Below are 26,162 nucleotides of genomic sequence, written 5' to 3'. Positions count from 1 at the left end.
TGTAAGGTTGTTTAGCGTGTTGATCCCAATTGATGTGTAATAATTCAGTTGACGGTGTCGTCGTATAAAAGTAGTTAAATAAATAAGTGTTGTTTGGTTTGTTCCGACTGTGTCTGCTGTGTCCGTTCACTCCAAGAGCGTTGGGGCGCTTTCCATTTCGAGACCCCCCAGAGTTGGTGCAATATGGTCGTGGCGTTTGACTCCTGATCATTGCATTTCTCATTACAATAAGGGCTGAAGTGCCCATGTGCCATGTGTTTACTGCCTGTTAAAGGAACCATTGTGTTCATGAATAATTTGGAAGGCTTGCACTGCTGTGTTTCTCATAGCTCAGTGGTTCTTGGCACTCTTTGGCCAAGCCTGGTCTTTGCGCCACGTTAGTCCATGCAACTCGATGGGTTGCTCAGTGATTGCAAACTCAATGGTTTGAATGCATTTGTAATATTATTACTACAATAGCAAATGCAAAAAAATGCAGTGTATGTTTTTTTCAAGTTATGTAAAATAATTTGCGTGGTTTATATTATGGAACATAAAAATTTGGGCTGGTTGGAACTTATACTTGATAACAAGTGCAAGCAATGATCGCATAAAAAGGAGGCATGGAAACGAGATGGATTAGCGCCTTTCCTGCTTTTGTGTCTCTTTCTTGTGTCATTGTTGTTTCGTGCTTGTTAAGATGTCGAAGTTTCGTTTATGCTTTTTGTCGTCTTTGGCCGCAGCACTTTCCGGAGTTGGTGCGTGAGCCAACGGTGGAGCGCTGGCTTCCAGTACATGCAGCGGCTCTCGGTGGTCACGTGACTGTGCTAGAACAGCTGCTGGGACACGCCTACCCGCCTCATCTACAGAGGTTGTGGGAAGATCCCACTGGAAAATGGGAATACCCGTTGGCCTTCGATGTGAATGCACAGGACGCCACAGGCCAGACGGCCCTTTACATGGCTGCCTGCCTCGGTCATCGACGCTTTCTGGAAGCTCTGCTGAAGTGGCGCGTTTGGGCAAAGCGGCTTCTCACCGCTGATGAAAGCCCAATTGCGGGTATGGCATCATGAGTGGTCCGGTCTTGGCTTAAGGGGAGACGCTCCTCGAAAGCACTTTTTTTTTGTTATTCAACTTAGAGCTTCAGAAATTGGACCACTGATGCAGTTTTTCCTCCTGATTCCAAATCTGTAATCAGTTTTTACATAAGTGCAATAGTTTGGGAGTTGTGTTTCAAGTAATGGTGAAACTTGATAAGTTTTCCGGGAACTTTCGCGCATACTAAATGTTCATGCAGAGAGTTGTTCAATGGCTCCTTTTGCTCCCTATTAGCCATAGAGTGCCGATATCTAGCTAGAAATTGTGCTCCAACTTTGAAACTATGAAAAAAACATCTGTGTAGCAAAGTACCCTTTTTTTTCCACTCGACCACCATTAAATTTATTAATAGATATTTACAGCTGATAGGTTGTGCTGATTCAAGTAGATATCGGCACCCTACGCACTCTCCTCAATGTGTGTGCCAAATTTCGTCGTCGTATGACCATTCTAAGTGCCCGAAACACTTCCCGCAAAAAATGCAAATTGGCCAAAATTGCGAAATGAGAAAAACGCGTTTGAAAGTTTGAAAGTCTGTATTTACAAAAATGAAAAACGCAGTAGCACGAAACTTGTGCTGAACACATACACACATGTCCAGAGGGAATATCAGTTGTCTAAAACTCTCCAGCACCGTAGGTTTTCCCTTCCCGGCTGGTGCGGCAGGACTCTTCCACCCGGGCCCTCTTGGCTGCACTGCGACGGTGTGCCCTCGCCTCAGCGGTCTGACGCACATTCATCTTGTGCATGCGCATGCTGTCTCGGCGGTCGCTGAGGGTAACCAGGGCCTCCGAAGGAAGCACCCCAAGCTCTTCCAGCACCTTTTCAAAGCTCGCGTGGCCCCGGTTGAACCACAGGACTGCAATGGCTGTGGCTGTTTCCACAGCAGTCCGGGAAGCAAACCGGGTCTTTGGACACAGCAGCCATATTTTGCTGTTCAGGGACTCGGCCGCGTTCTGTGTCTTGCCGTGGAGGCACCGGGCAAGCAGCTTCGCATCTGTGAGACGCTTGTAGATTGGGAGGACTGCCAAACCCTGGGCCTTGGTCAGGAGGGGGGTGTGGCACGGTGCAGGCTGGCCCTGCGCCTCAGCACGTCGGTGCTTGCACCACGAGTCTGGGCCTGCAGGACAGAACTTGTGACTTCCAGCACCGTCTGTTGAGCACGAGTGCAAACATGAGGCCCATATGGCAGTGTACATCTTGTGGACATTTCCCCGATTGTTCACAATGGCCACCTGAAAGTAAGTTTGAAGCTTCTGGATGGTGGTCTCCTTCAGCTTCTCCCCTCGTGGAAGTGGCGTTGGCAGCTTCCGCAGGCCGGTGCCCAGACGTTTCGCCACGTGGTTGGTGCACTCCTCTTTTTCAATTGGAGTGTCAGGGTACACGTTGGCATCACAGACCCCGTTGTAGGCCTTGCTGTCTCCATCGCTTAGGAAGATGGTGAACCGCAGGGGTGTCTCATAGTCCACAGTCCTCTGCCAAATGCGCACTGCAGCTTCGGCCTCCATGGCATGCGAAGAACAGTCGCAATTCTTCTCACAAACGGGATGATGAAACGCCTGCCATGTTTCTTCATCGCCTCCCATGTCGTTATGCAAACTGCACGCCAGGCAGAAGTTGGAAAGCACTTCATAGTCCAGGCACAAACCAGTGTCCAAGGACACTACAGTTCCCACACCATTGTGGCTTTTGTGGCCTCTTTTTTGCCATGTGCCGTCAAACATGACTGGCACGTCACTGTTACCAGCCACCTCTTTGGTGACGCTGCGTGCCCTTTGCATGTTTTCACAGACAGCCTTCACTGCCGCACTGTGAATCTTTTTGCCGATAGCATGGAAGGTCTTATGGTGCATAGGGTTTGGCAATCCAACTACTGCACAAAATCGTGAAAGTTGCTCATGCCCGATACCGACGGCACGCGCTGCAAGCACCACTTTCAGGTTCACGGCAAAGGCGTCACGCGAACTCCCGCTGTCGTAGCTTCTGCTTGCACCGCGGCCGCCATCTGACGCGACCCGCTTCGACGAGTACGCGGACGAAAGGATGCTCTCCGAGCACTCCGCATTCTCGCAGTGTAGCTCCAGAAACGCCGAAAGGCCTTTCCGCTTTTTATTCGGTGCCCGAACTGCGAGTTTACTCTCGTGACAAACGGGGCATGCCGCGCCTGCGACGACGGCCGTCAGTGCACCCAACTCGCACAGCACTACGCTTTCGGTACGATCGGCATTCGGCCTGACGTCGTTTTCGAATAACGCGATCTTTTTCTGCGATGCACTCACAAAATTCACTGCAGCGTTGATCTCGTCGTCGCAGTTGCCATGGTCGACGTTGCCGTGGTCGATGTTAGGCCTACCGGCCGCTGGCCCGTCGCGGACATTTTCGTTGGCGGTGGCTTTCTTGTACGTCCTCCGCCGCTTCCCTCTGAACTTGTTCTTACTTCTGTATTTCCGATGGTCGGCAACGGCCTTTTTCGGGCTTGCCATGGCACGAAAACAGCGAAAAATAACTCCGGAAAACAGTGAAGCGAACTACGGCAAGAAAACACGGGTGCTGTCAGCCAATGGCGGCCCTGCGTTAGTGGCGCGCGGTTTGAAACGGCGGGAAAAGACTGTTTTTGTTGCTTTTTTTTTAGATTTTTCGTGAACGTACGAGACTTCAAGAACCGGGATCGTGGAGAGTAAGGACAACTCTACACGAGCCAGCGGCCGCAATATGGCGGACAGCTCTCTTCGCGGCCCCGCGAGCACGCGAACAGCAGCCCGTTTTGTGTAAATTTCGTGATGCCGCGCGTCACTGCCGCTCACTCAGACGCGTTTTTCACTGACTTCTGATGCTTATTTCGCTGTGATATTTTCAGATGTCAAAATATAATGTATAAAGATGATAAAGCAACAAAAAACAGAAAAGGTGAAATTTGGAAAAAAAACGCGACTTTTCGACCCGCGTCTCCCCTTAAGGCCCTTGATGTGATTGCTTTTCAGCCAAGTACTGATGTCTTCCTCCACTTCTTTACTCTTGCAACAAGTGTTGTTCATCATGTTCTTCCTACTTCCAGCGGCCACAGTCACGTCTCATTTTATTCTCTCTCTCAAGATGCATGGTGAAACATCTCCTCACTGAAACTTGGTGTCATAGCACCAGAGCGTATTTCTGAATTGCCCTAACAAACCCAAACCCCCATGGCAAGGGTGAGAACACCAGGAGTGATTGGAGGCTACTATGGGGCTGAGCCTGAGGGGCCGCCAAAGCGCAAAAGTGTCCCATTGTCATCCTACTTTCAACTACCACCCTGCCCCCTTACACGATTCTTTCGCGAATCGATAAAGTTGTTTACCTACCGACCTAACTTGCGTAACGCAGAATGACCAAGCACACAATGATGAGTTGCTTATGGCTTCTGGTAGGCTACAAAAGGTAACGTCGATCAATAGAAGAAAAAAAAATGAAAAGAGAGAGAGAGAGGGAGAGAAATGTACATCAGCAGATACACGCCTTAGACTGCTGAAGTTGGACTCTTTCTTTTTTTTTGTTGTTGTAGCGGCAATCAGTAAAGCGCGTAGTTCTTATCTGATATTATTCATAGCAAACCCTATTTAAGACATTTCTAGATAGCAGCCACGCACATAATTGCCAACTGTGATGCACCACATTAAAAAAAAAATTTGACTTACAAAAGTAGCTTTTAGCAAGAAATGCGGTGACGATAATTAGAATGAATTGGCAGGACTTCAAAAGGTTTTGCTGCTTGCGTTTTTGTAAATAAGCGTACACTATACAAGGACTTCAATTCTGACCAGTGACTTCGGAGGGGCTGCTGTAACTGGGCTGTATGAAATTTTGCATGTCGCCTACAACAACTCAACCTCCAGGGAACATTATATTGACCTAGAAGCTTTAGATAGCCTTCCCCTCTTGATCATATCTTTAAAAAATGCATGTATACAGTTTGTCTATAAGCGTTATTCAGTGAGCACAATGAACCTTAACCTCTTTCTCACTCATATGGCTCATCTCACCACACAACTACCCATTTCCCTAATCCCAACTTTCTGGTAAAAAAACTTTCTTGTAGAATTCTCTTATATGACCAAGTACAAAGGCATTAATGTCTTTGTTGTAAACCAAATGTGATTCTAGGCTCCACAAAGAACTCCAAAGACATTTTTTGAATATAAAGTTACTAATGCTCTTTGTTCGTAGTGATGCTTCACACAAAGTGAGTTTAGCCTTCAGGTTTGAGCTTGTAGCAGTAAATTTTTGCTTTCAAATAATGATTCGTGGTACTGAAACTTTTTTTACAGTGAAGCTGCACAGTGGTGAAATTTCAATATTGTTTAAATTCTCAGTTTATAATTGCAATTTTAAACCTCTGGGGCAGACAATGAATTCCAAAATGTGATGCCTAAGAATTATCTATGTTTAACAACATAACTATAGTTGTCATGAAGGTAGGGCTTACTTTATTGACCTCGTCCTCCCTGTGTTTTATGGAATGTTTGCTTGTCCTTATTGTCTTTTCATTTTCTCATACTGTCGAACCAATTTTAACAGGGGCTATATGACAGACTATTGTGTATAGGAGATGCAGTTCGCGTACATCGAGATAGGGGTTGATTAGTACATGAGAACTCCGTACCCCACTCAGGAAAGGCACCTCACACAAGAAATAACTGCCCCCGGTGCGTGTCTCTTACTAAGGGGTTCAAGTGCACTCATCAAGACAGTTAATGTGTCTGTGCAGACACTGGGCATGTGCAGTCCATCGTGACACGCCTCAACCTGGCCTCAGGAGGAGCCGCTCCACGTGAAATGCAACTCTGTCCCGTGCGGCTGGACCTCTACTGCAACCAGGGCAGCGAGACGGCACTTCACGTGGCCGTGCGCAAGGGCCATTACGCACTAGCAGCTGCTCTACTGCGTGCTGGAGCTGCACCGAACCTTCCGATGCGTGGAGACAGGTTAGGGGACTCTGACACAACCATGCAAGCTTTGCATGAGCATTTTCTGAATCGGAAATGGCTGAATACAGTGAGATTCTCATTTTTCATTTCGTGACGTGACCGGTTTTCATCCACTAAAAGCTGTTACTTATGTTACTGCTTGGTGCGAGCTGTGCTCAAATGCACTCGAACATTCCTGATCTTTTTATTTTAATTGTTCTAATCAGATTACATTCTGGAATGCACTGTGGCGGTACATTCTGATATGCACGGTTGCTTTGAAAGGTGCTCTGTCTTATGAGTGACTTTGAGTGTGTACTGGCTGTCGCATCGATGTGACGATATATGAATATACAACAATAAAAACAATAAGCAGCCGCTCTGTCGTAAACTTTTATATGTCTTCTGTTGTGAAATAAACCACCTACTATTCCATTCCTATGCGCATCATCCGTTCTAACAATTTCTTGCTCCGGGGATTCTGTGAAGAAAGGAAAAGGGACACACGAAATCTCTGAAAAGAGAGCTACAAGCTGCTTTAACAACCTGTGCACTGCGTGAGCTGCACACTCGTGGAATGTAGCTGGATTTTTAGTTTTCTCCACAACCCTGACCACGTGCCCGTCTTCTGGCCCCCTTGGTCTTTTCAAACACAAGCAAACTGTTGTTGACGTTCACTATGAAGTACTCTTTATAGTATGCAAGGTGTAAACTGAGGTTGCGAGAGAAAGCATGCAAGGTTGAGACTGCTAGGATGCCAGCGATCTGCAGTGATTGGGAGGGTGAGCGCAGGGTGGGAGAGTGGACGTGAGAGGAGGTGGATCCGTGTAGGCATTCGGTTAGTGGGGTCTAGAATGCATCCCAAATGTAACAAATGCATTTTCATGCCACTTGAATATTGTTGTAGGTTTGCACAAGCTTGGCGTTTTCTTTTGATAAGGCGCTGTGGAATAGACGAGCTCACACTGATGCTAGTAGTGATTATAGAAACAGAACTCTCCCCTTCGCACGTAGTAACATAATTGTGACACTGCGATGATGCAGCCCATCGGGTGCTCTGCTGGAAGCATGCCGGCGAAGGGATGCCCAGATGGTGGAGTTGCTTCTGCGTCATGGGGCACGAGACGAGGACGGAGCTGCCCTGGCAGCGCTTCTCCCACATGGTGGGAGGCTTGTGTCACGTCTCCTGTCGCTGCGTGCGTACCGTGATCCCGAGCATACCATTAACCAGGTGGGCGTACCACATTTATTTATTTACTGTTTTTTTCATCCGAAATGCTTTAGAGAAAATAAACTGGCATTTCCATCAGACTTGGTCGGCATCGAATACACTGTTTCGAAACCTGAAATTGGGGGAAAAGAAACCACCAGTGATGTAAATATGAAATTAAAAACTATCATATAAAATTATAATCAAGGAGAAATATACAGTGGAAGATTAAGTGTGTATGGGTTTGTCTGAAGCCTATTGTATTTACTTGCATATTACCAGCACTGGCCAGTTGTTGGCTAACCCTCTGGTGTTGGCCACCTTTTCGTATACTTCATTCACTTCCTTTGTTTGGTATAGAGAGGTTTGTAGATGATACACTCTATTGTTCTTTTCTTTTCATACCATGGCTCGTCCCCGCTGTGGAGCATCTAGAGGCTCGTGCGTAAAGCTCAATGACTAATAAAACTAAGATTTCACGCAAACAATATGTGCCTCAAGACATGCTAAGTTTCACATTTCAGATGTAAAAAAAGGTAAAGTATCATGATTTGGGAAGTATGAAAGGCGGAGAACGGCTACAATGAATACCTATTAGAGGGCAATGAGTTGAACGGATTGTTTTAGCATTGCTGGTGTTTCGGTGTTTTTTGCACACATTAGGGTTATTGCTGGGTGAATGCGGCAACTGATGAAGCTATCCGACTACAATAAATAGCTTTTTTTGTGTTTGAAGAGTGTTTTTGTCATGATAACGTTTTAAAAAGCAGTGCCTTCATTGTTATAGTGCTGCTTTAAATTTACACCAGTAAGGTAAATCGCAACTGATTTTAGCAGTAGTACACTAAAACCTCGATATAACGATTCCAAATGTAACGAAATATCTGTTATAATGAGGTGAATGAAGAATAGTTTTGCAATAGCTAAAGTGTTAGAAATATGCCTTCATAAGGAATTTTTGGGTATAACGAACTTAGATTTGTGTTAGATGTAGGCATGTGCGAAAAATTGAGTGCTTAGAATATTAAAAAAAATAATGCAGTATCAGAATTCACTTCGAATTGAATTTAAAATATTGAAAATTTCGAGTAATTCGAGATGAACAAATAGGTGCATACAAGTACGTATGTTACACTCTGCAAAGGTGGTTTCACAGCAGTGGAGGGGTGCTAAGCCGTGAAAGCACCTAAACAAGTGTATATAGTTTGTAACTTTTTGTAAAAGTGGTTTCGCTGAAGAGAATTTGTTTAGCTATGAAAACGCATATCCAGGAGAAATCAGCACTGCTGCAAAGTCCCACTTCAAAGTTAAATAAAGATATTAACATCACATTGATACATTTTTCAGATTTTTTAGTTTAAAAGCTCATTACACCAACTTGTATACTCTTAAGTATAGCAGATTTTAAAGTGTAACATATTTTACTGGCTATCACTAGCATTTTACCGAAAGTCATATCTTGCTACTATTCAAAGTTGTTTTCCACTTCCTTTGATGCAAAAAAATGGCATTTGCACAGGCCTTGTTTCAAATTTAGAAAAATATTGAGCAGGTTTGTTAGTGCATGGCAAACACACCCATTTTTATTTGTAATATGCGATATATATACTATTTGAATTCCATTCAAAATTATTCGACCAAAATCATTATTCGCTTCCAATTCACTTCAAAGCAAAAATTCACTATTCGCACAAGCCTAGTAAGATTCAACTTTGTTATAATGAGGTTTGAGTGTAGTAGTATGCTTTGCCGGTAAAGGTCTGCCTTTCAGCTGTCACCTCTGATTAATTTAAGCCACCTTCACTTAACCAGAAATGCTGCGAAGTTGGCAGACAAGCCAAAGCTCTCTATTGGAAAAAATCCTGTGGTGGTGGACACTTGTCTCATTTTTTGTCTTCGAAGGGCGCCCTAGATGGCCTCGCCCTGGCACCCAGCGTGCCTGTTATGATCAACTGGCATGGCCAGCAGTGCCTGGAGCAGTTATCCGAACGTTGGCTGGCTGACGCTGCCATGGCGCTCAACCTCAAGCTCAAGCTGCAGCCGCAGCTGACCGGCCCCGCGCTGGCCGCAATAACTCGGCTGGACGTGTCGGGGAACGCCTTGTCTGAACTGCCCGGCTGCGTGTTTTTGTCCCTGCCGTCGCTGCGCCTGCTGGCTGTTGGACAGAACAAGTTGGCCACGTTGCCCGACGTGGTCTCCGCTCCGCAACTGGAAGAGCTGCAGCTGCAGGACAACCGGCTGGAGACGATTCCGGGAACACTGTTCCAGTTGCCATCCCTTCATACACTTGACCTGTCCAACAACAAGTTGCAGGTGCGACGAGGTTTACCACATTCTCTCGCATACAACCCTCCCTTGCATGCAACCTGTGTTACAGGAGAAAGAAGGGGGCGCGGGTACGAGCAACAGGCAGAGGCGCTGGCTCATGCTGTTGTTTCATTTTCTTCTATATAGCTGGGTGTACGGGTCAGGGTCTCCTCTTCGGTTTCTTTTTTTCTTTTAGTTTATTATTTCTTTCGTTTTACAAAAAGAGGAGCAAGAGCTAAAGGCCATGTGGCATGACAGAGGCTCTTACTCTTTCGGGCATTCAGCATGCATACAAATGGTTTTGATGCACCTCCAACTACAAACCGCTAAATAAATAATAATAAATAATAATAAAAAACTTTGTGAACAGCCGTGGTGCCTCCACGCATAGTTACAGAGCGTGTAATTCTGTGTTTCGTGTGCGCTAAAAAATTTCATAACAGCCATAATGCCTTCTTCCTCGCAGCACATTTAAAAAGTATAATGAAGCCTACTTGTGAGCTGAATTTTTGGGTACGGACGTTGAACCCCACAAATCGATCGAATTTTGGGTACGACTTGCATCACACCATAGCTCCTAAAGTACTGCACATTTTGTGCGAGTTGTACCCTAGAGAATATGGTTTCACCATAAGGGTTCCTCCTCTGAACTGATGATGCAATGTAAGGACACTGTGCCGATGATAAACACTGCAAATGTGAACCCATAGAAGGGTCTTCAGTGCACTTGATTTCCACAGAAAACACTGCTGTCTGTTTTTGTTTAATGCCAAGATGCCAAGTAAAGTTGGTCTCAGAGGTACCGTAAAAGCTCACATGTAGCTCAGACCCACATATAGTGCGGTGTGTAATTTGGGGGTAGCAAACACGAGAAAAAAAGTTTTTACCTAAATATAGCCCGAGTAAAACGAAAAATGCATTTATTGACACACTTCATTCATCGTCGTCGTTAGACGCACTCTCTTCCGAAGCTCCCTTGTCGCAAATGTTCTCCCACAACACGTCATCCTCAGTGCCATCAAGCGCGTTCGAGATAGAGCACTTTTTGAATGCGTGGCAAACGAGCGCCTTGGGAGTGCAGGCCCAAGCCTATTCACGAGGATAGCACTGCTGGCGAGGCCTGTTTCAATCATCTGGCAGGGGTCACTTCTGCTTCTCCAAACCTCATCCACGCCACCTACAGGCGCTTGACATGGTCCTTAAATGGTTTATTAAGGCACAGATCAAGCGGCTGCAGCTGTGATGTCATCCCTCTTGGGATTACAATGAGCTCGGTGCGGGAGTCGCGCAGCAGTCGCTTTACAGAGTCGGACAGGTGATACCGAAACGTGTCAAGCGCAAGCATCGAAGGGAGCCCCAGCAGTGCTGCAGGCTGTCGACACCACTCACACTTTATCCAGTCAAGCACTAGCGATTCATCCATCCACCCCTTGTCCTGGCAGCGGATTACGACATTTTTCGGGAACTTCTCCCTTTTAGGCAGCGTCTTTTGTTTGAACACCACGTAAGGTGATAGCTTGTGACCGTCTGCAGTGCAGGACAACATTACAGTTACTTGCATTTTTTGTTCCCTGTCGATTGCATGATAACTTGTCTGGAGCCTTTCTGATGCACCATCAGTGCCAAGGGCATATTCAGGTAGATCGATGTTTGATCCCCATTGCCGTTCTGGCCCAGCTGAAGGGGAAAGTATTTCACAACGCAGTTGCGTACTTTTGAAACTTTACAAGGTCCTCATCATAGCTCTTTGGTAGCTTCTGAAATATTGACGTACGCCGACGTAGGGAGAATCCAGCGTGGCGCATGAAGAGCAACACCCGATGCTTGCTCGCTTTGAAATCCTCCAGCTGAGTGCTTTTGTCTCGGGCGATCTCTCTTGCCTTCGCTTGTAGCAGCTCAATGTTCACATTGAGATGTGTAGCTCGCTGCTCCCGCACAAAGTCTTCGCGTTCTCGTTTCACGTCAGGAAACGCTCCATTTTTTGGTCTGCACAAACTTTTTCGTTGGCTGCTGCAAGCAAAAAGGGCGTCCTTCTGCTTCCACCAACTGTGAATACTTCGCTCATTGACTCCGAACTGCTGCTCCGCGGCACAGTTGCTTATGGTTTCGGCAGCAGTGATGACTTCCTTTTTAAAAGCAGCCGAGTACTGCCTGCGCGGTGCTGACATGGCTAAAATTACAGGAGCAAAATTGTGGCCGTCGTTATAGACGTCAAATTGAAGCAAACGCCACTGACCACTGTTCCACGCGTGGTTGCGTGGGTCTGTTAGACTAACGCCTGCTATTGCTGCTAACACTACCTAGCACCTAGCGCAAAAGTGCGGAAACACCTGATGATGATGATGGCACCACACTATGCCGAAACCAAAACTGAATTTCGGCCTAAAATTCTTGGGACCAGCATATACCCTAGTATGGGGCCGAAATTTCGTATCCTAAAATCTATATAAAAAAACCCGGGCTATAAGCGAGATTTTACGGTAGTTTTGTCAATCTGCATCATAAAACAGATTTTTTGTAGAAAAAGTTGGAAGCAGTTGCTAGTAATATAAAATAAAAACATACAAAAAGTTAGTGTAAAAGTTAAAACTATAATTAAGTTTGCATTTACACTCCAACATTATTTAATTTTCAGAAGTGTGTTTCCTGAAGGTAGTCGTATCCACTCGCATATAACATGCACTGGCTAATGTTTGGTATTTACTATTATAACAGCCAAATAAAATTTTACTTATGTACGGTAGAATTTTGCCCGAACATTTGTGAAAGAAAGTGCAGAAAAAAATTACTCTAAGGGACAATATACCATTTGGATTCCGTAAAACATCACGCAGTTTCGCTTGATAATGTTATTGTGATTGTTTGCACCAAGAAACCTTACAAAATGCAAATATATTAACGACGTTCTAGTACTGCAGTATTATCCTGTTTTTCACTCTATTGAGGGGCACTAAGAAAAAAATTTTTAGTGCGGCATTTTCTTTTTTCGGTTTGCTGTGATGTGTTGCTAGAAACTTATCACTATAACACAGTGCATCGCTTGCTGCAGCGTTCAACAGATAATTAATTACAGTCAGTTCATTATCGACTAGTCTCAGTTTTGGTTTGGTAGAGTTCCACAACAGGCTGCTGTGTAAAACTAAGGCCATCTAGCATGCAAAAGAGCACATTGAACTGCGACACACCTCTGCGCTGCTTGTATGGACATTCGAATGCGGGTTACACGGCGCAATGTTGTGGCCATCATCACCACATAGTGGCAAAGATCGTCTTGAGAATTCCACACATATGCCGAGGGCACGGACTTCTGAGCAGCCGCCAAATAGTCGCCTGCTTGGCACAAATGCGCTTGCAGCAATGCGTCTATTACGTTGAGATTTAACTGGGCACCTTTGAGTTCAGCCACAGGAACGACGTCGCGACAGTATTGGGGTCCGTTTCAGATCGCTCTGTATGTTGTCAATGTTGCGAGACATGGCGCATAGCGTTAAGATTGGGCATGCGAACTTCGAAAATCTTAGAAATTACCTTCTAAGCTGTGTTTGCTGTTTAGATTCGATAGACGATATATGAATGTTCACGAGAATCGATCCTGCAGGCTCTCTCAGCCGTGACATTTTGTGTCAGCGCCCCATTAAGTGCTCCTTGCGCTATGACAGTCTTTGTTGAGGAAGTATGCCCTAAATTTGTTTACATTTGTGACACCTATCTGAACAATGCATGGCGATTTGCGCGTATCTACTGTAATAGAGCAGCATCCTGTAGAGAGTGAGCATTTTTATTAGCTGTGCACTTTTCAATTGATAGTTTTGAAACATTACATTAAAGTAAGTGTCAAATTAAGCAGTGTCACGTCATGTTCATGAAAGCCATCAAGGGCAAGGCTTTAGGAACAGAGACAATATGGGAAAGAAAGTTTTCACGGCTGCATCACTCATTATGGATGCACGTGCACCCTCAGGTGCTTCCTGAGGAGCTATGGGGAGCACCCCGGCTACGAGATCTGAACCTGTCAATGAACATGCTGTCAAGGCTACCCAGCGAGCCGGGCGGCAAGTCTGCTCCGCAGGAGCCTGAACCAGAGCCTGTTGTGCCTCGTGCCTCATCACCGACGTGGCCACTCGAACATCATTGTCTCTGGAGGCACGCACTAGAGGCAAGTGCAGTTTTCTTTGAGAGCAGGGAACTAGACAGCTCTGCCACAAGTTTCGTTGTGGTCAGTTGCTCAGTCTACGCTGCGTCGTTGTCGTCACCACAATCTTCGTCGTAGCAGTAGTACACGCACATCGCGATACAACAAATGCGGATATAACGAATTATCGGTTATAATTAATTAAATTAGAAATAGTTTTGTCATAGGTACAGTGTTATGAAAGCACATTTATAATAAATTTTCAAATATAACGAAGTTATTATCATGTCAGGTATGACTTTGTTGTAATGAAGTTATAGTGTAGCAGTTATAGAAGTAGCAGCAATCGTCATAGTCGTAGCAGTACAGTTGAACCCCTTCATAAGAGACATGCACTGGGTGTCAACTCTGGTCATTTCTTTGGGGCATCTCTTATAATCAGGGTACCACGTATGCGTTTTCTTATCAGCCTCCATTTTAATGTGGGCACATTGGTGTCTCTTATACCCAATTGTCTGTTACATCAGTCTCTCTTATAATTATGTTCAACTGTACTATTACTAGTAGTAAAAGCATTACCAGTAATCATCCTACAAATCAAGGAGAGACCGAATGAAAAAAAAATGCTGACAACACTTGTGTAAACATTGCCAAAACTTAGGAGTGGTATTTAAGGCATAACAAAAGGGGCAACAGCTTCACTGTCTAACACTTTTTACGGCGTGGAGTGGTGCAGAATTTTTTTATATTTTTGTTATTTGTCGATTAATTTCCTTTAGCTCACCATCACTTATCAGAATTTTCCATCACTTATCAGTTTTTTGGCAGTAACCAATTATTCGTAACCATTTCATGGGTGCTGTGGGCATACTCTGCCCTCCGTTGTTTACCTTCCATTCATTGAAGTAGTTTAGCCCACTCTACACTACATCGTGTTCAAAACATGGTGGCCATGATGTTGGCTCTAACCCGTGCATTATGCGAGAGGATAGCTTTCGAGATTGGTTCCTGTTTTTGTGACAGGGCCGTTATTGGGCATTACAATGTGAACGTCGGCGTTGCATGCGAGATCCAACGAGCTCCAATCTACTAGCGAGATGGGATGAGCCTCAATCAACCCGTTACCATTGCAGGTGCAAGAGACATATGCGCCCGAAGGACCTGGTTCAGGATGCCCACTGAGCAGCCTCAACCTGTCGCACAATGCATTCGAGAGGCTGCCTCCCATGCTGGCTTGCAGGGCTCCCCACTTGGCTCGATTGAACCTCAGCTACAACGGCCTGGCCTCGCCTGGCGAGCTGAGATTCTACCCTGTCAGTCTGCGCCACCTCGACCTGTCGTCCAACAGATTGAGGGTGTGGTGGGCGCCGGCCACAAGCGACACCACCTGTGCTGCTACTGGTAGGCATCGAGTCCTCAAGGGCATCATTTGTAACGCCTTTTCAGAAGTGTTTGCTTCCTTTAATTCTTTAAAAAGCTTCTGAAGGAGCTCTTATGAGCCAGCCCCGACCAGACAGAGAGATAATGGCGGTGATTGCACTGTGGGATGTACAGTGTTGGCCACTATGGTGGCGGCACACGTAATTAATGTTTGTCATAATATCACTGCATTTCTTTCCTGGTTGGCTGGAGTGGAGGGCGCAAGTACCATGGTTATTTATTTATTTATTTATTTATTTATTTATTTATTTATTTATTTATTTGAATGCATTGTAAAGGCCGCATGGGGAGCAATCGAGCAATGGGGGTGTGTGGCCCCAATGACAGAAGGAAAAACCGACACATGGCAGCCAAGAAGTGCTCACAATAATAATGGGTCAGCAGGACAGTGTTACAAATAAAATTGAATGTAAAAGCAGGGCTAAAAATATTTAGAAAAATAATGGAAAATGAAGTTTATGGTGAAAATTAAAAAAGAAAAGGACAGAAAAAAAGAAAAGGACAGAACAAAAATCTTACACAAAAGTTTGTTGATTAACAATCATTCTTCAGTCCTTCATTAATACAAATAAATGTACTAATATGTGTTTGTACATATTATCCAAGCAATATCTAGTAACAAAGGCACTATGTATTTTGGAATGACATTTATTGCCTATAACTAGCAAGTATTATAGGCATTGGTGATTATTCGGTGTCTTTGGGCAAATATTCAGTTGGCGTGAACTTTTGTGTTAAAAATTTCTTGAATTTGCGGAACGAACACATGTTCAAATTTTGCCCACATATAACCAGCCTGCAAAGCTGGTTTCACGGCAGTGAGGGCCTTGCTGTGGTGAAGCCACATCAAAAGGGGGACTTTCTATATTGTTTACATTTAGATTTTTTTTTAAGTTTTGAAGCCAGTTACTTGGCGAAACTCTGGTAACTTAGTTTTAAATGGTACTGTATTTTATTGGATATTACTCACACCTACAATTTTGAGCTGGTAAAAAGAATTGCTAAAATAACAGAATGTAGTTACAGTCGAGCCCGCTTATAACGAACCTGACCATGACGCGGCATCTGTTCGCTGTATTCCGAAGTTTGTAGTAAATGAAACACAGCTTTTAAAACAAGTTGTGAGTGAAAACAAACTTTTTTTGCCCCCAAAAATTCGTGATGCACGTGTTTCGAAGAGCAGAAGCGATAAGGGCGGTTTCGAGTTCATTTAAATAGGCAGGGTGCTCGTTCACCGAGGCCTGTGGCATAAGCTGCATGAGGCACTAGCTCCGAAGTTTCATCGTTCTCGCAATCCAATTCCTCCAAATCGCTTTCGCCACGTACTCCATTCACAATGCCCCGATTCGTGCACGGTTTCGCAGTGTCGGCATCATCACCGGCCGTAATTAAACCATCGCAACAGATGTCCCACCCGCTCTCCCAGGTCGAAGTCGACAATGCGCTGCCACAAATCGCCGCCGCAGTTCGGAAGCTTCAGGTTCGGCATTGGGCCCGATGTCGACGAAGTCGGCCACGTGAAAACAGTTTCGCGCGCATGTAGCCGTCACCGCCACCCACGAAATATTCACCATCTCCACAGCTGAATACCGGGACGCCCGAAGCGGCATGTTGGCTGCCAGGTGGTCAACAGCTATGAGCAAGTGCTCCGCAACGCGGTACCTAACGTGCGGATTGCGCTCAAGCTAAGCGGTCACACTTTCGACGTTTTGTTGAATGGCAGGAAAAAGTGTACTAGTCCTCTTGTTGGCCATCATAACACACGCACACCAAGAGCAAGCAAGACGCGCGCATGCGACACACATGCCAGAACACGTGGAACAGCTCTGGGTTCGTTTCCAGTCAGAAAACGAAACTGATTCGAGCCAGCGTGGTGGGCGTCACGGAGAGGTGGAGACGGGTGAAGGGGTTGTGATCAAGAGAGGAGAGCAGACTTGCGAGAGAAGGGCAAGGAGTTGCGATAAAGAGAGGGGAGGATGCGGCGGAAGGGCGACCTTAAAAACCAAAATACACGAAAAGGAGGCGGGTTGGGTAGCTTGCTGGAAAGGTCCACGAAACTCGCACATAGAAAAACTTGGAAAGAGTGCCTGCGCGCGCAGAAGTCAAAGCATGGCCGCCTGGATCGGTGTGCGTGGCGGTGTTCGAAGAATCGGCGACCGTGGTCAGAAAATCGTTTTGTTGCGCCGGCGGGTTTGCCGATATTTCGAACTATTGCCGAACTTCGATGTTTCGCGATTCGTTCCACGCAAATTAACAGCCGTTTTCGCGCTTCTACACGCACGCGGAAGGCATGCTAAGCCAAGTGCGAAGTGAGCGAGAAAGAGTCCTAAACACGAAACGGAGCGCAAATTATCGGAGTGGATGGGGTAGCGTACGTGCGTGCACTAGACACAGACTATCCGATACAGTCGGTGGCCGACGATGTTGGCAAATGGTCTGGTCACTCCAGGCCGGCGATGCTAACGACAGTACCAGCGATCAAAAACAGGGTAGATGGCTGACCGGTCTTCGAAAGATCGATAGCAGTGTGAAAACACGGGTCTCGTCTGGCGATGCGGGGTGCTCAGAGTAGCGGAGGGACAAAGGACGGAGGAGTGCGTAACAAAAAGCAGTCGGGGCATGGAGGAAGGTAACAGCTTTCCTTCCTCCATTGGTTGGGGAGAGCGGCAACTAAAGGGTCGCGGAGGCAGGGTCGGCTTTTAACAGCAAGAATGTATGGGCACCTCGTTGATGCCTGATCGGCGGTCGAAATCGGTTTCCCGGAAACCATTAAGCGGTTCTCGGAGACGTTCGTTGTAAGTGCGATTTTGTGCCATTGAACCCATGTATATTTTCACGGTCACGCGGATATTGTTCGTTTTAAGCGAAAGTTCGTTTTAAGTGGGGCCATTATATTTGGGCTTGACTGTACTTACCTAAATAACGAAGCTTTGCAAATGAACTGACTGCACAGAATAAATGGCCTTCTCTTTGGCAATTGAAAAATCAGTTTTGTACATATCAGGAATTTGCGTCAAAGCTTTTCTGCACATTTTAAACTATTCACTGTGAAATTATTCTATACTATTTACTGTTCACTCCAGTTCACTTTAATCTAAAAGAAGTTTAATTCTCAGACCTCATTATAAAAAAGTCGCTACTTCCACGAAAAGACTTCGTTATATCCGAAAATTTGTTAGAAGCGATTATTTGTAACACTGTATCTACGACAAAGCTATTGGTCATTTGCTTCGTTATAACCAACAATTCGCTATTGGTGGATAGTAGGTGGATAGGAGCCTAGGTGGATAGGAGCCTTGGTGAAGAAGTGTAGGTAATATTTCCGTGTGGCCATGGCTGTCATCCAGCATGCGCATTGTTCCAGGAGACAAGTTTGCGTGATTTTAATATACTGGTTACCCACGGTGGAAGTCTTGTGGTTATGACGTTCAACTGCCGACTCGAAGGTTGCGGGATCGAATCCCAGCCACTACTGTCACGTTTTGAAATGCTGGAGGTCTGTGTGCAGAGATTTAGGTGTACATTAAAAAAAAACCTCATGTGGTCAATTTCCAAAGCCCTGCACTATGGTGTCCCTCATAATCATATGTGGATTTATGACTTCAGGTTTTAATAATAATACAGCATAGACCGCTTATAATGGATGTTGTCAAAGTCATGATTCAATCACAACTTGGCATGCCGTCACAGGAAGCTTGCCCTGGACAGCACGATAATAGGTGCAGAAGTGATTGCACTCATGAGCTGAGCCAAGGGCAGCGTGAAACACCTGAAACAAAATTTCAGTTCACATTCTGGAAAGTGTCTTGTCCCAAGCACATTAGCGACATGTTGTGTTTTGTGTACAAGTATATTAAGTTACTTAAGAGCCATTTAATTTAGAGTTATTCAATGTAGAGGTATTTAAGAGCCATTTAATGTAGCTATGCTACATTAAATGGCTCTCTATGCCATAAACTTAAACATGGTGTCCATTATTATTCAACAATAATGTAATCTCCCGTAAAATCTCCAGGTGGCAGTTGCTTTCACCGTAGCCACTGGCGGCTGGAGAATCTGCGCACACTGCTGCTGGCCAGCAATCAGCTGCCGGGGCTCGAAGGTCTGGTGGGCCAGCAAGACGGGAGCGACTCCAAGGTGACATGGCATGCTGTCTTTACAGGAGCACAAAAGGCAAACGATCAATCAAGAGTACCTTGATTACTCTTCCAGAAACCTTGCTACTCCTGTTCTGTCCTAATAGATGACTCAGTCACAGAAGAATATGCAAGAAGCTTTTGCTGATTAAATCAACTGCCATGGACATGGTTATTGTCTCGCATTTAACCCGCTCCTATGTATACAACACACCATCAACTACTATCTGGGAAAAAGTTCCTAAAAAATTCCCTCATTTTACCCACATGTATCAGAGATAAAAGGGGATTTCACGCCTTTATAAAGATTACCCTGAACTATGGTCCAAAATTCCAAAAATTTTAATTTTTTTAACCCCGTTCGGTAACTTGTGTCATTCATTCTAGTTTACTGCCAGTTTCAGCTGTGGTCATCATTGCCACTTTTCTTGCATGGCTGTAACTTATCCAGTCACCTTACACACTAGCATTCATGTATGACTCGCATGCAGAATTTAGCTTAGTGATTTGCGGCTTTCTTTTGCCCGGATTGTATGGGAGAAAACATGTTACTTAGAATCAGGCGCTCTAGCCTTTTTTCTCAGTAGACCTGATCTTTCTCTCTCTGTGAAACTTTGGCAATCTCAGATTCTATGCTCTGTTAAAACTCTGGCCTTTATCAAATCAAGTGTTCGCACAAAAAGGGGCCGGGCCTTTATTGGAAATACGAGAAAGTGGTGTAAAGATTTATGGCAATGTTACTATGTTTAGTTGTGTAAAGCCAGTGCTTTTCTTTTGCAGAATCTTTACTGTGTTCTGCTCATAGCTCTCCACAAGGGGCTCAAATCAGGGTCGGTCTGCTATGCAAAATAATGCAACCACTGGTGGCTGACTATTAACACAACAGCAGGCACCTATAGCTTTTTTCAATGCAGTAATTAACCAAGCTATTACTAATAGACTAATGACTATGGCAATATCGATCTTCAAGTGCCAGTGGCAGCAGTTAATTTGTTATCAGACTTTTACTCACTGTAGTGTTTCTATACATTGCAGCTTTCTTGAACTCTTTTAATGGCCATGGCTGCAGGTGTGCTTTTGTACTCCCCAATCACGGAGCTAGTTGTGCATTACTTGTTGTCGTGAAGCTCAATTACCACACATGCTGTATAAGCACCATTGTCAGTTTCGGTTGCAATGTGTTGAAATTGCAAAATGAGTTGAACTGGCCTCAAGTTAAGGAAGGCTTCCTCTCAATTGATCTTCAGAGAGCATGCTATCCTTTAAATCTCTATCCAGCAAGAACACTCTTTGAAAGAAGAGAGGAAGAAAGTAAGTGTCTATAATGAAATAATTAAATTATTACTGGACATTTCCATTGTTATCCAATAACCCACTGGTAAACTAATGCCCTAGTCCATACCAGAATACCACATACATTACAACTAGTATCTATTGTCTGCAAAGCTTGCGTATTGGTGCATTGTTGTTCCCATGCATCTGCCATGCATTCGTTCTTTACACAAAAAATATTATTTTGAGTAGTTTGTGAATTGTTTGGCAATGTTAGATGCCACAATTTAATTTCAGTTGATAGTGAAAAAAATAATTTCTTTTATGACTGGGGCATGCAGGAGGTGCCTCTTTTCCCGAATCTGTCCATGTTAGACGTGAGCAACAACCTGCTATGTGACGTGCCGGCCACGCTGTCCGAACTCGGATCCCTCTCGGTGTTAAACTTGAGCGGGAATCCGGGCATCATCGAGCTTCCTCCGCAGCTTGGCCTTCTGTCTAAACTGTGGAACCTGAACCTGCGCGGATGCAGCCTGCACGAGCCACTGGCTTCTATGGTGCGCTCGACGCGCTACCGCACCACCGACCTCGTGGGATACCTCAAGTCCATTCTACAAGAGTGAGTGCCCACCTCCGCTGAGGTCGCGGGTTCAATTCCAAGCAGCAGTGGGCATGTTTGTTTCATGGAGATGAAACGTGCAGTAATGGAGGTATATTGTCTAGTTATTCACATGTTTTGAAATTTTCAATTTGCTCTCCTAGTCCTCTGCTGTGCCTCATTTTTTTAGCTGCAGCATTCTTCCAAAACTTAGAACTCCGTATACCAGTCATTCATAATGCTGTTCCGAGTATATTTCTGGTGGGACATTTCACAAATAGCCATTGTGCCATTTTTAGTAATAATTGTTGAGGTAATTGCATCTCAGAACCACTATGTGACTGTTAAGTCTGTTTATTCCGTCACGGCCTTTTGGTTGCTCACAAGTAAAGACATGGACTGCTTCATTTCAGCCACACCGCACACGCCTCACCTTGCTGGAATGTTCTCTGCTTGCCATGCCGTCCTAGCCGCCACAGTCCATATTCACACGCTGCGTTGCATACCATTCCTTTTGTCCTGCTGTCCCCTCCTGTTGCACCCTTCTCCCACATTTCCATAGTTGCCTACTCTCTCCTGCTGGCAACTCCGCACCACCTGAGGACAGTCTGATACCCTCACGTGATTATGCTAGACACCGTAGCAGAGGGCTCTGGAAATTGTGACCACCTGAGGTTCTTTAAGGCGCGCTTGAAGTGAGGTACCCAAGCCCCCAGCATTTGCTGTTTTTTCATAGACTCTGTTCTAGTTCACAAAATTTTACGCGACGTGGTCTAGTTTGTGACCTTCATTTTGTTTTCTTGGTTGTTGACCAACTGTGTCGCATGGGCACCACCATTGAGAATTGGCTTGTTGGGCTGTTTCTCAACCGCTTTATTAAGCATTATAAGTAAAGCATGGCACAGGAAAGATTCACTGCACCGTCTTCTGTCTTCTTGTGTGCTTTTGATCGCATTAAATTTTCCACGTTTCATGAGACTCTTTAAATGGTTGTCTCTCTGAATTTTAAAAGATGCGTTGTGTTGGGCTGAAAGAACTTCAGTCTGGCACAGTTGGCATTCACTGTTTTACGTCTTCACTCTTGACCACTAACAAAAGATGACAGCTAAAGAAAAAGACAACACAGGCAGTAAACTTTCAACTTATTTAATCCCAGCAACACATAGCAATATGTAGACAATAGTATCATGTGCAGAACCCAGCATATCCACTCAACAGCGTAGCAGGGCAACTACTTAAATAAAAAAAAAACCTGTCTCCGACGAAAATTGTGTAATAGAAGTACTGCTGAGACTATTATGTTTCTTGTTTATATGTGCATATGTGGGTGTCAAATATGTGTTTTTGTGCTTGATTTGCAGTGCTCGCCCATATGCCAGGATGAAGTTGATGATAGTGGGCGTACAGGGCATCGGAAAGACGTCTCTTTTGGAGCAGTTGCGACAGGAAGGCACGGGGTCGTACCGGAAGAGACCTCCCGAACATTGGGGCAAGCGCGTGGGCCACCGGGGCCTTGGTTTGAAGACGCCCAGGGGAGTTATGCTGTCCACCGTAGGCGTGGACCTGGGCGACTGGACGCTGAAGGGACGACACGGACCTGTCACGTTCCGCACGTGGGACTTTGGTGGCCAGGTGAGAGGGAACACTTTGGCTAGTGCACCAGACTCGCAGGAAATACAAGAGCACACTACTGGCAATGTGAAGAAGTTGGGAGGTTCCTAAAGTGTTGTACAGTTTTGCTTGATGACAATATTTGGAACATTAGCATCTGAACATCAATTAAAGGGAAAGCATATCAACAAGATTCTGCTTTATAGACTGTATTTCTAGTATATCAGGCATTGTCACAAAGAATGGTCTTGTTGATTTGTATGCCCAACTTGTTTTAAATGAGCACACATCGATATAATTGGCGACGAACCTACCTTAATATCCTGAAATGACATTACAAAATATGTAACCGGAGGAGGGTGGGCACTGACTCACAGTTGAATTTGTATTGATTGATAATGTTCTTAGTGTATATTAGCTTTGTTTTGGTGTTGGTATTGCGCACCTGTTACTAGCAAGTAAGGCATCATAACAGTTGTGTCATTGGTGTTGCAGAAAGAGTACTATGCCACCCACCAGTATTTCCTGTCGAAGCGCTCACTGTACTTGGTGGTGTGGCGTATAACTGACGGGGAGCGAGGTGTTCAAGGCATCCACCAATGGCTCATCAACATCCAAGTGAGTGCATTCTTGCTCAAGTTGATCAACGATGAAATGGTAGCTGGGGTCCTGTAATTTCAAGTCAGTGTTAATTCCTACAGGACACCAGTTTGTTGGCTGACTTGTCTTGTTTCTTAATGGATCTTAGATTTACCTTTTTTTATTACTCAGCCACATGAAACCATTAAATGCTGTGGGCTCTTGTTAAATGAAACCTGAATTAACCAAGAAAGTGTGTTCCATTTAACAGGATTTTCGTTTACTGAGTTTCAACTGGAGTACAGAATTCATGTATGAAACCAGTCATATTAGAGTCACTTGTTCCATTTAAGTGGCAGCTCTGTTTAACAAGTTTACTGTGAGTCTACTGTAATTAGAAAAGAGTAACATATGTGGTATTATTTGTTGTGTCTAATTGTAATGCAATGATTATAGGATTAATAAAAATGTAAGTGGACAAAAAAAGAAAAAAGAAAATAACTTGCTGCAGGTGTGAACGTAGCCCAAACAGTTTGTGGGTTCGGTTATATTGTAGGGCTTTTTAGCATTTAAGTTTATGCTCCGGGCGATGCAGCAGTTAAAATAAAGACCTTCGCTGGTAAATTCAAATCTAAGCAACTCATGCATCAAAGGCAGCTTAATGGAGCTTTCACACCTTTTCGGTAGTTCTGATGCACTGGTTGGCAACTGTCTGAAGTTACGGCATCGCTGTTTCTGGCTGAATCGATGTTGATATTATGGCTGATGTTGCCGGTGCTGCGGAAGTGGACCAGTGCAGTTAGGAAGACGCTGACACCAACGCTAAACAACATTTTACGGCGCTACATAGCTTGCATTGGCTTGCACCGTCAATCACCGCTGTTGTGGCTGAAGGGTGTGGGATCTCGATGTGGCGAGCGCCACGCTCTTGGATTGAAAGGACACAGCTGAGGTGGTCGGTACAACCAAACAACAACACACATTTATTTAACTGCTTTTATAACGGCAATATCGTCAGCCAAATTATTATAAATCAATTGTAATTAACCCGCTAAGACATCCTAACACAATATTACCATACACTCCATGACAAACACAATAACACTACAAACACACAATAACACCCAAGGCCAAGTCAAGCGTCGCCAATGCTTGACTGACCACAAGGGTTCCCGACGCGCAGCCCGCAGTGCCACGCACTGGGCACCCACGCTAGAGACAACCGTTCGCGGCAACTGCCACGTGCAGAAGAGACGCGCTCAACTCTCGCCCGCCACCAAAGCTTTCCTTCCGCCAGGGGTCACTGTCGGCGCTACACCATGATGATGATGATAGTGGTGATCAATGTGAACACGCCACCTACTGCCCGGTGGTTTTAACTCGAAATGTGGCTTTTGGGCGAGACAGGTACACCACGCAGCGCAAACAACTTCACAGGGGGTGTCAGCACCTTCACATCGATGAATTTGCTTGTACTGAAAGCTACAGTGATTGATTAATAAGGATCACTTGATTAACATGATGGTGTGCAAATGGCAAGACATGTCTACAGACTATTTTCACGCGAAATAAGGTGCAGTAACTTGCAAAAGAAGCTGTCACCTTCAGCATACTGTGAAAGAATCGTCATGTTAACACTTATTACGATTTCCGAAAGCTATTTTGAGAGTTGCAATGCAATAATGTAAGCCTTATATAGGCATATTTTTTATATGGAATTTTTGATATGTCGAACTTTATTGCTATCTTGTTCGAGTTTGATATATCTGGGATTGACTGTAGGTTAGTCGGGGTTCATCACGAAAATATTGTATCCCTGAAAAAAACATTGTATTCTCTTCTCACTGCATCCTGTGGCGTCTCTTGGGCTCCGCCACATTATGATAACTCTATATCATTATCCACTAAAGAACTGATTTCTCTTGGATCAAGTAATAGGCAACGATAATTAAATGTTTAGTTGCTGAAATGCATAAGTGAAGTTGTTGTGATGTGTATATCCATCACACTTCCACGATGAAGTTGTAGGTTCAGCGCTCTTCTTGACATCTTCCCTCTTCTATAATGCTGCGCTAGGAAGCTTTCAGATCAATACTGTTCCAAAGTTAAAATATTTGCGCCGCGTGCACTAAGTCACACGAGGTGGAGGCATAGCAGAGCTGGTCGGCACTTGATGATTGGTCTGGGCTTGGCTAGGCACATGTGCATTCACATGCTGATGTGCAAAGTGCTAACATTATTGCGTTGTAAATCACGAGGATCAGCTAGGTATCTTGGGATCGATTGGGTACGGCTTAGCAATCACAGCAACAAGTAGCTTAATTAGCTTTTGGTTTCTCGCTTCATCTTTCAATCTCTTTCTCTCTACTTCTTTCTTTCTTATTCTTTGTTTCTCTCTCTATCTTTCTCTGTCTTTCTATCTTTTTCTTCCTTTTCGTTCTGATGATTGATATGTGGGCGGATATGTGATAATTGATATGCCCTTTAACTGGCAAGATAAGAAAAAACAGTGGAAACATTTTTCTGCTGGTTTACTTCTTCTCTACAACCACCACAGAACCACCAAAACATGTTTCATTATGTTTCACCATTAAAAACTAAAAAAAGATACAGGAGGTCGACAATTTTGTTGATCTGCCAGTTAACGGTAAAAAGGCGGAGCTCAAAAAAATATGACAGCATATCTACGGAGTGAATGATGATGAATGGGGCGAAGCGTCTGTCCGTCCATCTGTCCGTCCGTCGGTCTGTCCGTTCATTTTGCACAGGAGTGGTTTTTCTTTGGGTCTACAATATTGTTCATCTGCAGGTTAAAGGGTTAATGTCCCAAAACCACCACCACTTATGATTATGAGTGACG

The 26,162-nt window shown here is 44.8% G+C and overlaps 2 protein-coding genes across 3 annotated transcripts in view; one reads left to right on the top strand and one right to left on the bottom strand.

Moving 5' to 3' along the window:
- Positions 1-26,162, top strand: part of Lrrk (Leucine-rich repeat kinase) — a 64,625-nt gene that overhangs the window by 5,993 nt on the left and 32,470 nt on the right. For both annotated transcript variants that reach the window (XM_075895154.1, XM_075895153.1), the window contains exons 6-15: positions 723-1,038; positions 5,819-6,035; positions 7,062-7,248; positions 9,130-9,540; positions 13,496-13,690; positions 14,800-15,067; positions 19,122-19,243; positions 20,856-21,133; positions 22,474-22,744; positions 23,219-23,341. In XM_075895154.1, the coding sequence (XP_075751269.1) occupies positions 723-1,038; positions 5,819-6,035; positions 7,062-7,248; positions 9,130-9,540; positions 13,496-13,690; positions 14,800-15,067; positions 19,122-19,243; positions 20,856-21,133; positions 22,474-22,744; positions 23,219-23,341 (2,388 nt within the window). The remainder of the gene's footprint in view (positions 1-722; positions 1,039-5,818; positions 6,036-7,061; positions 7,249-9,129; positions 9,541-13,495; positions 13,691-14,799; positions 15,068-19,121; positions 19,244-20,855; positions 21,134-22,473; positions 22,745-23,218; positions 23,342-26,162) is intronic.
- The window catches only part of LOC142817717 (uncharacterized), a 146,366-nt gene continuing 121,275 nt past the window's right edge, over positions 1,072-26,162 (bottom strand). Inside the window, exon 2 of the mRNA XM_075895156.1 lies at positions 1,072-3,241. Within this exon, the coding sequence (XP_075751271.1) occupies positions 1,695-2,930 (1,236 nt within the window). The 5' untranslated portion in view covers positions 2,931-3,241 and the 3' untranslated portion in view covers positions 1,072-1,694. The remainder of the gene's footprint in view (positions 3,242-26,162) is intronic.

Source organism: Rhipicephalus microplus, chromosome 5 (genome assembly GCF_043290135.1).
Source record: "Rhipicephalus microplus isolate Deutch F79 chromosome 5, USDA_Rmic, whole genome shotgun sequence".
Taxonomy (NCBI): domain Eukaryota; kingdom Metazoa; phylum Arthropoda; class Arachnida; order Ixodida; family Ixodidae; genus Rhipicephalus; species Rhipicephalus microplus.
Note: the sequence above shows the minus strand (reverse complement) of the source record. Positions and strands in the feature narration are given on the sequence as shown.